We start from the raw sequence: 18,073 nt of genomic DNA on the forward strand, positions 1-18,073 counted from the left end.
AAATAACTCACAAGATTTAAAATAACAAAAAATTATACAATGTTCAATCAGACAAGGCTTAGGAGACCACTAAATTCTAATAGCTTAATTTACAGATAAGAAAGACCAGGCTTAAATGAATTGCCAAAGGGTCGGTTAGTTTTCATTAACTCATACTGACAGAAAATCATAAAGAGAGGCACTGTGCTGGGGACCAGGATTACAAATACATCTTCGTTGAATTCAGAAATCTAAATGAGATTTTTTTCTTTTTTTTGAGACAAGGCCTCAAGCTGTCACCCTGGGTAGAGTGCCGTGGCATCACAGCTCACAGCAACCTCAAACTCCTGGGCTCAAACGATTCTCCTGCCTCTGCCTCCCAAACAGCTGGGACTACAGGTACCCGCCACAATGACAGGCTATTTTTTGGTTGAAGCCGTCATTGCTGTTTGGCAGGCCCAGTCTGGATTCGAACCCGCCAACTCAGGTGTATATGGCTGGCACCTCAGCTGCTTGAGCCACAGGCGCCGAGCCATCTAAATGAAATTTTTCTGCACTGAAATAGATACATTCAAGAGAAAATGTCTTAATATCTGCTAAACATCCTCTTATTTTTCCTATAAAGAAAGCTCTTTTCCCACAGGGAGATAGTTCAGTGTATGGATTAAGAATACTGGCTCTGAGAGCCAGAGTGCCTCTTTCTCACTGCGTAACCCGAGGGCAATTTGTCTGTTTCCTGATTTTTTTTTTTTTTTTTTTTGCAGTTTTTGGCCAGGGCTGGGTTTGAACCCGCCACCTCCGGCATATGGGGCCAGCGCCCTACCCCTTTGAGCCACAGGCACGGCTGTGTTTTCTGATCTTTAAGGGAATAATCAGAATACACACACACACACACACACACACACACACACACACACACACACACGATTAGCCCACATAATTTCTTATGTTAGAAATTACTACTTTTATTTTCCTTAGGGAGTTCATCAAAACATGGAAAAGTAATCAAGAAACTTCCTTAAAGGCAGCTATTAAAATACAATTATAATAAATAGTAAAAAGTGATCAAGTATAAAGATTAAAGAAGAAAAAGTAGTTCATAAAAGGATGATTTTTAAAATACAAGCAACTTGGCTTATTGTACCCTCAATGAATCCCCAACAATAAAAAATAAATAAATAAATAAAATAAAATACAAGCAACAAGAAATCTCACTTTTAATGTTAAAAAGACTTTCCTGAAACCTATGCTCAAAAATCTCTCCAATGGTTAAACACTAATGTCATAGTCTTTCTGGATTTGCTAATAAGAGTCAGACCTATGTAGATTAAATGACTGCTTAAACAAAAGTGCCATGCCACAGCTACATCCCAGAGTGTAATAAATACCTGGATTTTGCTTTAAAATAATTACCAGTACTTTTGTTCAAAGATAACCTTTGAGCAGGAAGAGTTTTGTACCCTGGCACTTTCTCCCTCATAGGGATTTCCATCAAGTTGCAAAGCCATAACAGAGTCACAGAACACAAGAACCTTAACAGCTGTATGACCTTGGGAAGCTCAGTTAACAAGTCTCAAATTCATTACCTCATCTATAAATTTGTACTAACATCTACATTCCAGATCAAGAAAGGGAGGTAAAAGGAGATTTCTATGAAAATGCTTTGAGAATGACCCTGACACATTCGCACATCCCTAGTTCTGACCTCTTTCTCCCATTAGGCAGTAGGAAGAGAGGTCCCCTAATAAGCTAAGGTTAAACTGCAATTTGCACATGTGGTGGTGATGAGGGTTAAGGAGCTGTACATAGTCCCGTATCATCATTCCTGTTCTAGGTTGTTTCTGGAAATGTAAAGCCTTATCATAGTCTCAGATTTGTTTTCTTAAATATGGGACTCCAGAGACCACTTTCATTCATGAAAGACAGGGCTAGGCATCCTCCTGCCTTGGCACCCTCAAACTCCTAACAAAGAAAACCACAATCTCTACTTGTATATTTCTTCCACCACCAACAAAGACTAAATGCAGCCATAATATGTGATGGCAAAATATCTTTAGAGGAATGTTAGAAAATTAGCACTATTTATGTACAGTATAAAAATCAGTTATTAGTTTCTTCTAAAGCTGAAAAGGACTTTGATGAAAATCCTAATAGTACTGAAAGAAAAGTATTAAATTTTAAGCTCATATAACCTGATACTAGATGAAGCTTTAAGAACTATTAAGCTCATAAAAAAAGGAAATTTATATTACTGAAGACCACTCAAAAACAAAAAAAGGAAATTTAATCTATTTTAAGTATGAAGGAGTGGAGGAGTCTGTGACCTCTAAGAACACTCAGTTTCTTTCATGCACTGACCCACTGTCAAAAGGAAGGTTAAAAAAAAGCACAATCTCAGTGCAAATTAGGTACAAGAAATGAAGAAAACTGTCACGTTTGTTTCACCACAAACAGAACCAGCTATTTAATATCTAATGTACAGGAATAACTGGAGGGAACTTACAAAATGAAAACAAAATTCAGGAATCTTACCTTTATAATGCCAGTATTTGAAAAGAAGTCTTATTTAGAGTAATTGAAATATAATCAATTTTAATGATCTTAAATCCATTTTAGCTTAATTACTAGTGATTTGTCTAAATAATTAAATCACTTTCTGAATTCTTTTTGCTTTTAGATCCTAACTCATCTCTACCCTATCAATATCACTTACGTGGGCACTAATTCAAATTTTACAGAGTTCTGATTCACAATATTTTCTAATTAAGATAAATCCATCACAAAGTCACTGTGTTGTTATCACTTTGCAAACATTATCTCATTTATCTTCCCCAAAACTCTAGTTGGCAAACATTATTATTTCTATAACATCCATTTTAAAGATGATGAAACCGAAGTTTACAGATGTGAAGCAACTTGCTTAAGATCATAGGGTTTTTATGTGTTAGGGATGTGATTCTAGGACTAATACACAGTAAGTACTTCCAATCGCATAAAACAAAAGCAAAATCCAATTTTTCACCTAGTTCCATGTAAATCTAAAGAACGTCAAGAATCATATAATCGAGCTTGGTATCAGTTCATTTAAAAAATTATTATTTTTCTACTTCAACATTCATATTTAATTGTGGACCCAATCAAGGAACATTTGACTTCTTTGTTTCTTTTCCTGTTCTTAGATGTACATAATAAAAAGTCTTGAAACACCAATACCAAAGTTTTAAAAATTAATCATCCCCAATAAAAAGTATTGAAACACCAATACCAAAGTTTTAAAATTTAATCATCCCCTTAGAAGCCAAAGTTCAGTATCTCGCATGTAAAGAATATGGGAGAAGTCTATCCTGCAAATGATTCAGGAGCTAAGCCTGCAAAAAATCTGAGGACGAATTGTTCGCCCTCAAACCTCTACTTCCAACCAACCACAGTCACTAAAGAAACAAAATACACAACTCCAGAGAAGCGAGAAAATATACATCAGGAGAACCGAAACATCAGACCACTTCTCCATATTATATGCATTTGGCCGAAGGGAACTGAACTAGAAAGGTGTTATACCATCGCCCTTTACAAATTGCAAAATTTAAATGACAGTTAAAAAGGCAGCTGCAACATGAGCACACTGGACTCAAAAAAGCGCTGAATCCAGAACATTTATCACCAGGTCTCATTTATAACTTCCCTGTCAATTATACAAAGAGTCAGCTATTAAATATTAATGGCATGCCATTTGCACTGGAGGTCTTGCAAAGAGCCTTCTGCTACAAATTTTTATTACTAAAGAAAAAATGTTCTTATTTTCCAGGTAAACCCCAGCCCACTAGAATCCCTCAGACGAGCTATCGCGTTCTCTCCTTTCCAGGGGACGCTCACAGGGCCACCTCCACATCCCCGGAGAAGGAGGAGGAGGAACCTAAGGGAGGACGAGTGCCCGCAGGTCCCGGGGCAGGGGTCTGGGGTTCCGGTTCTCAGCGGTCAGCAGCAGGTTGGGGGACCGGGCGGGGCTGGGCCCGGCTATCCGCACAAAGAGAGCGAGCCAGCGAGCGGGCAGGAGGACCTGGACCCCAGCGGGGGTGGGGACCGGGCGGGGCGGGGCGAGGCGGGGGACACTTACCCAGCAGCAGCACGTTCTTCCCTGCGGGAAGCTTGGAGCGCGAGCGGGTGGAGACCTCGCTGAGGATGCAGGACCTAACCGGGAGCAAGGCGCACGCTGAGGCCGGGGGCCAGGGGCCGGAGCCGCAGCGCGGGAGGGAAGGACCCGGCCTCGGCGCGCCTTGGCAGGGGCTGCCGAAAACGCAGTGGCCAGGCCCCGCGCGGAGCTCCGGCGGGCACCGGATCCCGAGGCGTCCGCAAGGCCGGGAGAGCCAGCGGGGGCTCAGGGAGGGGTGGGGTCGTTACCAAAGGTTCTGCCCGTCCTCGTCGTCGCCTGCTGCGGCGCTGCCGTTGCCCGACGCCAGCTCGTTGCCCAAGGAGCCGCCCGTGTAAGTCGAGGCTAATCCTGGCGGAGAGGAACCGAAGGAGCCGACTCGCCCCACGGCCGCCATCTTGGTCGGGAATCGCACCACTCCCGGCAAGGCTGAATGAGCCAGGCGGCGAAGGCGGCGGGAACCCGGATATAGGGCGTTCGGCGCACGGGAGCAGGGCGGGGCCTGAGGGGGCGGGGCCCGGGCCCAGCCAGGACTGCCGGAGCTAGCGAGGCTGGACTGCGCTTGCGCCGCGGCAGCCGGTGCAGAACTGTTGCGCGTGCGCAGCCGGCAAGTCTAGCTTCTCTGCTGTAACCCCAGGTACTTTGATCTTGCCGTGTTGAAGCTCTATCTCCTGCGCACAAGCGCACCCCACGGCTCAGGGCTAAGAGGAGCGGTGGGTAGGAGGGAGGGTGGAGCTTGAGTGTGTCAGGCGAACAGTACCCCCTTCAGTCAGGTCTGCGAACCCCGCAGCCGGCGCGGAATTCCTGCACTGTCATTGCGGGCCTACCCAGTATTCAGACTGAGCACCGGTCCCTCACCTACACCAGCTTTTCACCGGCGCCAAGATAGAAATGGGTCGCCCCGCTGGTAAAAAAGTTGTTCTGCAATCCCAGACTGGAATATTACTGTGATCCCGTATTTCTGGACTTCTAAAGGACTGGTAATAACAAGAATGCTAACTGTGCATATTCACGTAGAGGCACAGTGTACTCTCTGAGACCAATATACACAGAAAGGAGGGAAAGAGCTAGATAGAATTCTATGCACTACACAGGGGCCTAAGCATCCTCCAGCTTCCAACAGACCTAAGGGAGCAGGTTTTTCTTTTTTCCCACAGAGCTCCCTGGTGTTGTTTCCATACAGTTTTTTTTTTTTTTTTTTTGAGACAGGAAGGGATAAAAATGAATTTGGAACAGAAACGGGTAGAGATTCTTTTCCCATTGTCTTCTGCTCAAGGTATTTCCCCCCAAAATAAGTTGAGAACCACGATATAGAGAAAAGAGACCTCAAGAACAGGGTGACTGAACACAAGAGAGGGGGGAAAAAAGACTGCAACTTGCTCCCAGGGACTGGAGAAATTTTTTAAAAGGTTGGAATCTTCTCCTTCATCCTCCTTCCCTTCCTCCCCTTCATCTTCATCATCTTCACCTTCATCCTCATCCCCTTCTTCATCAATATCTTCTAAACCTTCATCATCATCTTCTTCTTCATCCATATCAGAATCCAAGTAGTACCATAATGGATTTGGCCAAATATCATCTTTGATGACCTCTCCTAATCCATCTGCACCTGCACCAGAATGTTCAGTAAACCAGATAAAGAAGCTCTGGTTCCACACGCTGCCTCTTCCTGCTGGCTTTACTCTGCGTTTGACTGGAACGTTTTGTCAAATCCTTTCAGATTTCCATTTGATTTCAGTGGACTTTGAAGAAGGAGCATCAGTCTCGTTCAGATCAAATTCTTTGGAGAGAACTTTATTTTCAAAGTAAGGGTTTTCATAAAAATAAAAATCTATTCTGTTACCTGATTTAATATCTTTTAAATTCTGTCACTTCAGCTCTGGTCAAATAATGCAGTTGCCTCTTCATCCTCCTCCCCAAACAGCATGAACATTTGTGGATGGTTGACAAATGTTACCCCAAAATGTGGAATTTTGGAAATCAATTCTGACCTCTTCTGAAAAAAATGGTTGGCGGAGTTTGTTATATTTCTGTTCCACTTTCAAAATCTCCTCACAGGCTTGTTCATTAAATCTATTTCATTTTGTACTTCATCAATATGTTCAATTGCTTCCTGCTGTTCTTTTTCTTTCTTTTTCAGCAATCCCAGACAGCCTGAGGTGTCTTCCGGTCTGGGAGCAGCAGGCAGTCTTTGTTTCTTCTGAGGTGGGTGGGAGACTGGCGTTGGGGGCCATGTTGCCAGGAAAGTCCAAGAACCTAACCTGCAATTTTCATTTTTAATAGAAAAGGGGGTCTCGCTCTTGCTCAGGTTGGTCTCATGAGCTCAGGCAATCCACCCACTTCAGCCTCCCAGAGTGCTAGGATTACAGGCATGAGCCACTGCAATTGGCCAAATCTTTTTTCTTTTTTTCTCATATAAATCTTTTAAAATTTATCATGCACTTCAATCCCTTGCTATTTTAACAAGTTATAAAAATATAGATTTACTTTTTCTTGAAGACTCTGGGCTTCCTGAGGCTCATCAATAATAGTAACTTGTTATATTAGAAAAGTTTTCAGGTCCTACTGGAATAGCGTGGGGGTATCCCAGCTGGCTTTGCTTTTTATTTAATAGTTTTGGTTTCTAATTCAGCTTTTATTTAATAGTTTGGTTTCTAATTCAGCTTAGCCTCGAGACCTAGAAGTGGGAAATGGAACACTAGCCAGGAGAGAGATAGCTCCAACTCCCTCCTTTCTCTGGCTTTCTGTCCCCAGGGGCTACTGGTGTCTCTTCTTTCTGCTTGACTCTTTTCCCTCTTTTCTCTCTGCTGACCATCATCCTCTGCTTCCTCATCAGCTTCCTCGAGGCCTCACAGAGTATTTCTGTATCTCAAGAACAGTGAACATTTGACAAGCATGAGGACTCTGCAGAAAACTAGTTCAACTGGGAGGAGAACTTTTCTTTCTTTTTCTTTTTTTTTAAATTTCAGATTAATATGAGAGTACAAATAGCTAGGTTACATTGTTTTGAGTTTTTTAGGTAAAGTTCAAGTTGTAGTTGAGCCCTTCACCCTGAGGGTGTGCTGTACACCCTTACATTGTGCCCACTGGGTGAGTGGGAGGGGAACTTTTCACGGGTCTGGAGGTGAGGAACACAGAACCACTTCCTCTTTCTGTTGGGGATGCCCCGCTCTGTGATTGGGAACCTGGGCAAGGCAACTGCCAGTGGAGCTGCTTCTGTTGTAGCAGCTCCCACAGGCTGCCTTGGGCAGATTATCAAATAAGATTTGCCTCACCCACTGTGCCAAATTCTGGCAGTCACAGTTGATATAAATCCTGGTTGAAAAGCCAGAACCAAAAGAAAAAGAAAGTAAGCAAGATGAGTGGACCCTTAAAGTTTGACTCTGTGAGCAACCCAAATAATAAACGAGTGTTGAAAAGGACTTCACAGTTTAGATATCCCATCACCTACACAATGTATGAATCCTTTTTTTTTTTAAGTAATACTTCTAACATTTGAGACGAAATGATAATGCTAGAATTGGCAGACCAAATCAAGGATCTGACTAGAGGGAAAGCAGACACCCAAAGTTGTTTATTTTTGCTTTCTTTTGAGTCCTGTTTATCTCATGCTAAGTATCTCTAAGTACCTCTTTAAAATGAATGAAATGATGGGTATCTAATTTATTTTTTCAAATCACCAGTCCCTCTAATTATAGTCTTTACCTCTCTCCTGCTACTCACCAAGGGATTTTTATCACATGAGCCCTCACAGATATTAGCACAAAGAGACAGGGAAATACACGATAAGAAAATGTAGAAATAGATTTTCTTGGTAGGTTTTTTTCTTCATATAAAACACTAGGAAGAGGGGCGGCGCCTCTGGCTCAAGGAGTAGGGCGCCAGCCCCATATGCCGGAGGTGTAGGGTTCAAAACCCAGCACCAGCCAAAAACTGCAAAAAAAAAAACACTAGGAAGAGTATCTCTTTTATTTCTTCATCTAAAGTGAAATGCCCCCTTCTGTTTTGAAAAAAAAAAGTAAGTATTTGTGGCTCGGCACCTGTGGTTCAACTAGCTAAGGCGCCAGCCACATACACCTGAGCTGGTGGGTTCAAATCCAGCCTGGGCCTGCCAAACAACAATGGTGGCTGCAACAAAAAAAATTTAAAAATACCCAGCGTTGTGGCGGGCACCTGTAGTCCCAGCTACTTGGGAGGCAGAGGCAGGAGAATCGCTTGAGCCCAGGAGTTGGAGGTTGCTGTGAGCTGTGATGCCATAGCACTCTACACAGGGCGACAGCTTGAGGCTCTGTCTCAAAAAAAAAAAAGTATTTGTTTATGTATCTCTGTGTTTTTTGTTTTTTTGGTTTTTTTGAGACAGAGTCTCACTTTGTCACCCTCGGTAGAGTGCTGTGGCATCACAGCTCACAGCAACCTCCACTCCTTGAGCTTAAGTGATTCTCTTGCCTCAGTCTCCCAAGTAGCTGGGACTACAGGTGCCCACCACAACACCTGACTATTTTTTTGTTGCAGTTGTCATTGCTGTTTGGCAGGCCCAGGCTGGATTCAAACCTGCCAGCTCTGGTGTATGTGGCTAGCACCCTTAGCCTCTGAGCTTAAGGTGCTGAGCCTGTATTTCTGTGTTTGCGTGCAAGTATACTTTGGGATTTGATTTTACAATGACAATTTTCATTGCCTTAGAAATGTATTATTGAGGGTGGCGCTTGTGGCTCAAAGGGTAGGGCGCCTGTCCCATATGCCGGAGGTGGCGGGTTCAAACCCAGCCCTGGCCAAAAACCCACAAATAAATAAATTAAAAGAAAATAAAAAAATTAAAAAATGTATTATTGAGAAATAATCTCCTCTGAACACATTCCTAAATTTCAGGTTAAGATAATAATTGGAATTGTCATTCATTTCAGACTGAGCTCCTCACCACAATATCCATATCTGTTTTCCTGGAAAATGGGTGATAAATGGAAGGGTTACAACCTATCAAATTAACTCACATTCACAGCAGCTGGAATGTGACAAGTGATTGATTATAAGAAAACCAGAAGAATGTTTATTTTTTATATATATATTTTTTGTTTGAGATTTTTTGGGGGGTTTGTTTTGTTTGTGTATCTTAATCTGTTCTTTACCACTGAAAAGAAAAAAGTTCACTGACATGTTAACTGGATATTCATTACATATTTGTTTGGAAGATCTCATTTTCTTAGAATCAAATACTCTGGCATTCAAGTCCGTTACTCTCTTTTCAGACAGCAGTTTTAATGCCACTTCTTAGATTTCCATCATTACATTCTGCTACCCTTTATGCCTCCTAAAGGAGAAGCTATCTAATAACTAATTGTATAGCAATCTGCCAACACTAGGTCACAAAGTAATTAAGTTTTTCTGCTTCAGGGGCTCTGCATTAGGCCAAAAGGGAAAAAAATATGAAGTTTTCTGGTATTTTTAGAAATTTGCTATCTTGTAGCTGTAGGTGATTTCATATTCATACTAATTTAGTCTACTTTAGAGCTAATTATGGTTTCTCGTTGCTCTTGCTAAAAGCAAGCCTGGAATTAGAACCCATTATATTCTCCACCAACAAAAACATTATGTATGTTTCTTTTTTCCTCACATGGGAAAGAAGATGAAAATGTTGCCCAGTGGGAAACTTTTTAGAAGCAAAATGAATTTTTTACATCATGTGAAAAAAGGGAATTGTTTATTCAAAGATATTTAAAGAGATTCTAATGATCCTAATTTTTTTTTTTTTTTAAGAGACAGGGTCTAGCTGTGTTATCCAGGCTGGAGCACAGCGGCTATTCACAGGCACAATCGTAACTCCTGGGCTCAAGCAATCCTCCTGCCTCAGCTTCCTGAGCAACTGGGACTCCCGGTGTGTGCACCATGCCCAGCTTGATTCTATGCTTTTTACCACTGGAAACATAAAGTTGCAGTTGCCTAGTAATGTGAAAATGGAATCAAGAAGCAGATGTCTTTTTTGAGCCTGCCTTGGTAAATTTTAGGATTGTTTTGAGGACTCTTTTATCTTTATCCTGTATTTCAGACTTTCGTCTTATGTTTCAGTTCACCTATTGGTAAATGAAGGTTATGGCTAGATAAACTACTAGAATTTGCACTCTGATATAGTCTCTAGTTGTTTGTTTGTTTTTTTTTAAACATAACTTAATCCATTTGGTATAGCCTAGTGATGTCTGAAAAGGGGGAGCTTCTCCTGGTATTTCAATTCCTTTGGTCGGTCATCTGATGGCTGACCCACTGTGACAGCAGAAGTGGTCCAGACACCACCAGCTACTGTTTTCATAGAGGAACCACAGTGCCAGATCCCCACGGCTCATCTCCCTGATCTTGGCTTTGATCAAGGAGGAGCAAGTGTACTTAGTGGCTGGCTGGTTGCAATTTTCTTCACCATTTTCCAGAGGAAGGCGCCATAGTGAGTCCCATATTTACCGATGATTCTGATCTTCTTGGTGCCTTTAGTCCTGTGGGTGTGAGCCAGGTTCAAGCCCAGAGTGCTCTAATGTAAGAGGTACATTGGCCATATGATCTCATGGTTTAAAATTTTAGTTTAGATAACAGCAACATTGTATTGAGTCTGACATTTTAGATTCTGGCTACATTATCAAACCTAAGTATTGGATCAGTGTTAATGATGGAAGGCTAATTTGCATCGTTTAGATTAAACAAAACATTTGGAGGGAGACATAGGGTAATTGGTTACAGTTTCCAGAATCACATCAATTTGAGTTCAAATCCCAACTCTGCCATTTGCTAGCTTCATGACTCTGGAGATGATTAAACTCTGAAGCCTATTTCCTCACTTTAATAGGATTAATGTGAGGAATAAACAAAAACAAAAATGACACAGAGAAAGGAAGGAATAAATGTTAGCAAAAATGTTTACTTTTATTCTTATTTGAGATAAATTTTTAAGGCTGTTTTGAGAGCAGTTTCTCAATCTTTAAATGGTTTAAATGTGTACACGGATACTGCGGGAGTTTCATTAAGATGCCTGTTCTAATTCAGTAGGACTGGGATGGGGACTGCGATTCTTGTCTCTTTCAAGCTTCCAGATGGCTATCCATGCCTCTGGAACCACAAACCAAGGTTATGCCATGGAAAGAACACAAGCTTTGGATTTATACATTCATGGTGTAGAATCTTGACTCCAAATATGGTAACTATATGATCTTGGCAAGGTTAAACGACCTCATCTCTAAGATGGAGATAATATATACTTCAAATTATATCAATTTCATTAAGCCAGAAAATAGTGTACAGGTATACTATACATGCTTAACAAATCAAAGTTCAGTTTTTCCATAAGAAATACTTTACTGGTAGGTACAGTGTGAAGGACTATGATAGTTTCCATTCCTGAAAGGGCTGAAAATTCCAATTTCCTTTGAAAACTTCTTAGAATTCTTTTATGATGAAATCAAATTCAACAATGGTTTAAAAGTTAGTTGTTGCATGGCAAGCAAATCAATTCAGACCGCATGCTATGCAAACATTGTGAAAAATGCCCCAGGTAAGCAATGGGACTTTGAATCAGAGTGGGGAGTGGATAGGATTTCTGTAAGTACCAATAAAAGAAAAAAAAGCTAGCTCTGCAGCATTTTATTTACTATTATTTTATTTTACCTCTTTATCATGGAAAATTTTAAACATATGTCATAGCAGAGAGAATGGTGTAGTGAGCCCCAGCTACCCAGTATTTTCAGCTTAGTAGTGACTAGCACATGGATGATCTTATTTCACTCCCTCCCTCTGAATTATCTTAAGGCAAATCCAAGACATTGTATTTCATCAATAAATATTTTAATGCTTATCTTTAAAAAATAAAGACTTTCTTCCTTCAAAAAGTAACCATACTACCACAATAATAATTCAGTTTAAATAGAAATGTAACTATTGAATTTGTAGTATATACACAGGGTGCCAAAAAATGTATTTACGTTTTAAGAAAGGAAAAGAACTGTATTAAATTGTAATACTTGGTGTATACCGATCATGTTTGTTATCTTCTCTGTTGTATCTTTTATTTTTTTAGTTTTGTTTTATTTTATTTTATTTTTGAGACAGATTCCCTTTGTCGCCCTCGGTAGAGTGCAATAGTGTCACAGCTCACAGCAACCTCACACTCTTGGGCTTAAGCGATTCTCTTGCCTCAGCCTCCAAAGTAGCTGGGATTACAGGCACGTGCTACAATGCCCGGCTATTCTTGTTGCAGTTTGGCCAGGGTGGGATTCGAACCCTCCACCCTTGGTATATGGGACCAGTGCCCTACACACTGAGCCACAGGTGCCTGTGGTATCTTTTATCTTTTGTAATCGCAGGAGTCAAAACTGACTTGAGTATTACAATTTGAATATACTTTTTTTCCTTTCTTAAAATGTGTATATATGTTTTTGGCACCTTCTGTATTTTACTTATTACCCAGTTTAACTATGGGCAATAAGATATATATGTTAAAGCAGAATTCAGAATGGCCCAATACTTAAGAAAAGAGTAAATATATTGTTCCTTGAACACTGCACTTATCACAGAGGACAGACCAGTCCCTGTGTCATCAGCAGCACTGACAATCTCAGCATCCCTCCTCTCACTACACCAGCTGTAGCTGGCATCCTCAACATCATCCTCTGCATTCTGAGCCTTCCTCACTTCTTATCTCTAACTGACAGAAAGAAACTGCTTTTTACTTTTGCCAGGAACGGGCCACTCCTGCCAAGCTGAACTGAACTCTAAGCTCTCACAAACAGCTTAGAGTTTTAAAAGCTCTTAAAACATTAGACCTGGGAGGGACTTCAAAGTCCAGCCACTAGGAGAAAAAAAACAAAAACAAGGAGCAGGAGGCTTAAGTAGCTTGCCCTGCCTCATAATTACCTAAAAAAGCCTCTCAAAATAAAGGTATGTTATATTATTTATGTGTCTAACTTGACCTTTTTATGAAGTAAAATTTCAATTTCATCCTTGTTTTACAAAGTTTGGTCATCCCTGCTAACTTCCTGCTAAGAGTCAAACCTTTTCTCTTTCTCCTTGGACATTTTGAAATATAGGAATTTAGGGTGGCGCCTGTGGCTCAGTGAGTGGGGCGCCGGCCCCATATACCGAGGGTGGTGGGTTCAAACCCAGCCCTGGCTGAACTGCAACCAAAAAATAGCCAGGCGTGTCGTGGGCGCCTGTAGTCCCAGCTCCTCGGGAGGCTGAGGCAGGAGAATCGCAGAAGCCCAAGAGCTAGAGGTTGCTGTGAGTCCTGTGACATCATGGCACTCTACCGAAGGCGGTAAAGTGAGACTCTGTCTCTACAAAAAAAAAAAAGAAATATACGAATTTAAAGCAAAAAGTTATTAAAGAAGATGAAAGGGTTTTCAGTGTTATTTCATTGAAATCCTTCTTGAGTTCATATAGAATTTCCATTTTTAATTCTAAAAAATTTCAAATAGACAAATATCAAATAAGGTAATATATGTCTACTAATATTTTAATATACATATTATACAAAATTAATATAATATAATTACAGAAAGTCTTTCTTTCTTGAATTTTTTTAAAAGAAAACCTGCTGTGCTCCAATTCTTTTTCAATCTCTTCTTCCTCAGATGTAGTACTTATCTTAAAATAGACAGATTTCATTCTTGTGTAGATGTACATGTATATTCATACATTCAATTGTTTTGTAGGTGTTACATTTTTGCACAAAAAATATACTGTGTGTACATGTTACAATTTGATTTTTTAAATTAAATATTATGTTTTTAAAATTGGGCCTTATGGATATACAGGTGAATCTTAGATCATTCATTTTAATAGCTAAGTAGAATTCTACTGTATCATAGTTCACTTAAAACACTCTCCTTCATAGGAACAGTTAGTTTGTTCTATGAGACAATTCTGTTAGGCTTATTACTAGGTATCCTATAGTGTTTTGTTGTTGTTGTTTGATTTTTATTGAGACATGATCTCACTTTGTCACTGTGAGTAGAGTGCAGTGGCATTGTCATAGGTCACAGCAATATCAAACTCCCGGGCTCAAGGGATTCTCCTGCCTCAGCCTCCTGAGTAGCTGAGATTATAGGAATGCATCACCATACCTACCTAATTTTTCTACTTTTTCTAGAGACAGGGATCTCACTCTTGCTTAGGTTGGTCTCAAACTACTGACCACAAGGGATCCTCTCTCTTCACTAGGTTTACAGGCATGGGTCACCACATCCAGCCAGTATCCTGTAGTTTTTGCAGCTAGGCTAAATGGTATTTTTGCAAATATGCTGGGGTATTGGCATGTGCAACTGATGTTTGTATATTGATCTTACATCTGTAATTTTCATTAACTATTTTATTCATTCTGATAGCTTATCTATAAATAGATTTTCTTGTGGAAGAATGGTAATCAGATTATCAAGCTCACCATTTTCTTAACATTTTTTACTATGACAAGATAGAGCCCTTTGGATTTATCAGAACGTGAGAAGAGGTGGCTGAAAGGTAGAGTAACAGATGGCTTGGTAAGACTGCTTCTCTTAGAAGAGGCAGCTAGAGCTGGGAGGCTGCCCATCCAGAGCATTGTATATAAAGGGTATGAAAGCTTTTAAAAGGGTGTAACATGAGGATCTAGTTGGGGGCCCCATGAGGAGGCAGATGGCTGCATAATCTGTAATGTGACCCCCCTCCTCTATGCCATAATATGTTTTTAGCAAAAAATGGAAAATAATCACGTGCTTGGTCTCATTGATATTTTTCCATGAGGAGGTGTAGCTTTGATATGACATATATAATGCACAGATCATAGAACTGAAGCCACCCTGTGATTACTAGGGTTAGGAACCTAATGAGCATAAAGAAGTGGAATCTGAAATCCTGGAGAGGCACTGGAGCTACCCAGGCTTGGGAAGTGCAATCCAAGCTAAGATTCCTAAACTCCAAGGGCAGAAAAGCCCTCAAGTGCTATTTGGGTTTTCATCAACAGGCATCTGATTGGTATGTTCCCCGTGAAGAGTACACATTTTCAAAAGACAAGGTTCCTTTATTTTCTTCTAAAATTTACTCTTTCAAGTTTTGATTTTGCTAAATCTTTGGACTTCCTTGAAATTAAAGCATGAAAAGAAATACCACCTTGAAATCATCTCCTTGGTGGTTTGTCATAAGGCCAAAATTTTGTCATTAGATTCATTTCCTGTGGGCCCTCTTCACATACAGTGAATTACGGCCTTATGTTAGCTGAGGGAATAATAAACTAATACTTGTATTGGATAATAAATTAATGTCAATCTAGATTAGTTTATCCAGTTAACCCATTGCTATCAAGAAGATATACATAGCGGGGAAGATCTTAGATTCTAGGGGTCTGGGATCAAACTACCCCTCTGTCACTTACCAGTTCTGTGTTATTTGAGACCTTTACTTTGCCTATGTGTGCCTCAATTTGTATCTATAAAATGGAGACATTATTTAGAACATAGGGTGGTTGTGCATACTAAATGCCAAGTACTTAGAACAGTCCCTGCCACGTAGAAAGTGCTATTTAATATCAGCCTTATTTTTTATTATCCTTAAAGAGAAAGCAAAACCCTGAAAAAATGGCCCAAAGGACAGCTCATTTTGCAAGAATGATTATTAATAGATGAGGGAAAATCTATACATAATGAAAAGCTGAAAGCAAGCAAGGAAGGCTATGAAGGGAAGGGGCACCCAGAGGAAGGATGAGGATTTGAAAGAAGAGTTTGCTCCTCTGAAGTTTTCCATAAAACAACATTTACATGCCCAGTTCCGGCATTTGGGAAATTTGAGTTCTTTATCATATATTGGAGAAGATCTTCATGCAGCTTCCATAACTCTTGCTGGAATGATGCTGCATTACAAAGCACCCCAAAACTCGGTGGCATTCAACAGCAAGCGAGTAGTATTTATTGTTATGGCTCTGCTGCTCAGCTAGAATTGGCTCCAAACTATAGACCTGCTCTACACAGTTGGTTCTGTGGTCCAGGCTGAAGGGCAGTGGCTGCCTAGGTCATGTTCTTCTCCTGCTGGAGGGCAACAGCTCCCAGAAGCCTGGGCGCAAAACTGACACATCGTCAGTTTTATCCACCCTCCATTGGCCACAGCGAGCCACACGGCCAAGTCCTACATCCATGGGACAGGGGAAGTTCTGTTTGCCCATGGAAGTCAGAAGGGAAAGGGGTGGTTATAAGCTGCACAAAAATCTCACTTTCTACACCTTCTGTCTAAGATTTAACAGTTTTTATAGTGTCTCCTTTCAGCCTTTATTATTTTTTTTAGAATAAAGAATCCAATATTTTTCTCAATCTGCCCTTTCCTGCCTGGCTTTTCTCTCTGGTCTCCTCACCCTTGTTAGATATAACCCTTTTGTTGACTTTCTTGCTTATATGTCCCTATCCAGCCGTTCAGTTTCAGGATAAAATTAGCAATAGATTCCAATATCCTTTTCTGGGATCAAGGATAATAAACAAAGAGGAAGGAAACTAACATTTTGGAGACAGCTGCACACCAAGCAGCATGCTAGATATTCCTTATGCTACATCAGGTATTCTGCTTGCATTTTCTCCATCAATCCTCACAAACTCAAATGCCTCTGGAACTAGGCAGGCAAATGAGTGAAGTGATTGGGATATGAGTTTCTCACTTCATACACAATTGCATTCCACAGCAGTGCCACTTATTTTCTTCACAATCACAAGAAACCCCTGTTGAAAGGTAAGCCCCATTTTTCAATTAATAATTTTTTCAGCAGTCATCTTTTCTCCAAACCCACTATGGCTCTTCCTATGGGCGACTTCACAATGGTATGTTCCATTATCTTCTTTAGATATAGACACACTTCGCACACAAAACATTTAGAAATTGTCTTTTCCTCAAAGAGCACTGCTTCCTCTTAATTTTCTTGAAATACATATCCGACCTGATCTATATTTAATTTTCCCACTTTTGTCAGGGATATGCATACAGAGATATTTTGTTTGCCTCTTGATTAAGAGAAAGCAACTACACAAGAGTGATGACAAATGAGAACTGACACTCAGCTGTGCTGCCCAGGGCTTTATACCAGGAAAGACGCGGACCATGGGGAGGTAGAGAGCACACGACCACCTGGGGGGAAGCATCACTCAGCTCCCGGCATTGCCAGGTAGGGATTCAAGCCCAGCATTGCTAGATCTCTTTCTCCACACAAGTCAGAAACTCAGATTTTTTTTCACGTAAAATTTCCCAATTTTTAAATGTTACCAACTCTATTAGTTAGGATAGACTAACTGGGCTATGCTACGTAAACCCCAAACTATCATTGACTTAGCACATCATACAAAGCACGATGCAGGTCAGCAGGGCTCTCTTCCAACCAGCAACTCAGGAAACCACAATCCGTTTATCTCCTGATACTGCCACCCCTACATATGGTTTCCAAGGTCACCTCCGCAGGGAAAGAAAGAGGCGGAAGATGCACAGCAGCTTTTAAGTGCCTTGGCTGCGCAATGACACCATCATCTCAACTCACAATCCATCCAGCAGGTGAAGCTGCTTGATTCCAGAGAAGGCAGGGAAATGAAGTGGAGCAGCTGGATATTTGATGACCACTAACTACTACTACTCCCATGGCAATTAATTCAAAATAAACAGACGAACCAGAAAAATCTCTGAGCAGAGCAAACAAAATACAAGTGCAGTCTAGACCCAATCCAGTGCTGCCATGCTAATTACTTTACCATTAGAAAAAACTAAAACGGGCGGTGTCTGTGGCTCAAGGAGTAGGGCGCCGGTCCCATATGCCGGAGGTGGCGGGTTCAAACCCAGCCCCGACCAAAAAAAAAAAAAAAAGAAAAAGAAAAAACTAAAACACAAAGAGATTGTCTTGCCCAAGGCACATAGCCAATGAATGGCAGAACTAAATCCATATTCTTTTTCCACACCATGCTACTAGTGGGGTTTTTTAACTGA

The 18,073-nt window shown here is 40.8% G+C and overlaps 1 protein-coding gene and 1 pseudogene across 1 annotated transcript in view; both read right to left on the bottom strand.

Annotated features, from left to right (window-relative positions):
* The window catches only part of DYNC1LI1 (dynein cytoplasmic 1 light intermediate chain 1), a 40,085-nt gene extending 35,429 nt beyond the window's left edge, over window positions 1-4,656 (bottom strand). Inside the window, exons 1-2 of the mRNA XM_053599586.1 lie at window positions 4,378-4,656; window positions 4,094-4,167 (exon numbers count right to left, since the gene is read on the bottom strand). Coding sequence (XP_053455561.1) covers window positions 4,094-4,167; window positions 4,378-4,523 — 220 coding nt within the window. The 5' untranslated portion in view covers window positions 4,524-4,656. The remainder of the gene's footprint in view (window positions 1-4,093; window positions 4,168-4,377) is intronic.
* A 161-nt stretch (window positions 4,657-4,817) lies between these two features.
* Window positions 4,818-18,073, bottom strand: part of LOC128591368 (protein SET-like) — a 40,591-nt pseudogene continuing 27,335 nt past the window's right edge.

The sequence above is a fragment of the Nycticebus coucang genome, chromosome 8 (assembly GCF_027406575.1).
Source record: "Nycticebus coucang isolate mNycCou1 chromosome 8, mNycCou1.pri, whole genome shotgun sequence".
Taxonomy (NCBI): domain Eukaryota; kingdom Metazoa; phylum Chordata; class Mammalia; order Primates; family Lorisidae; genus Nycticebus; species Nycticebus coucang.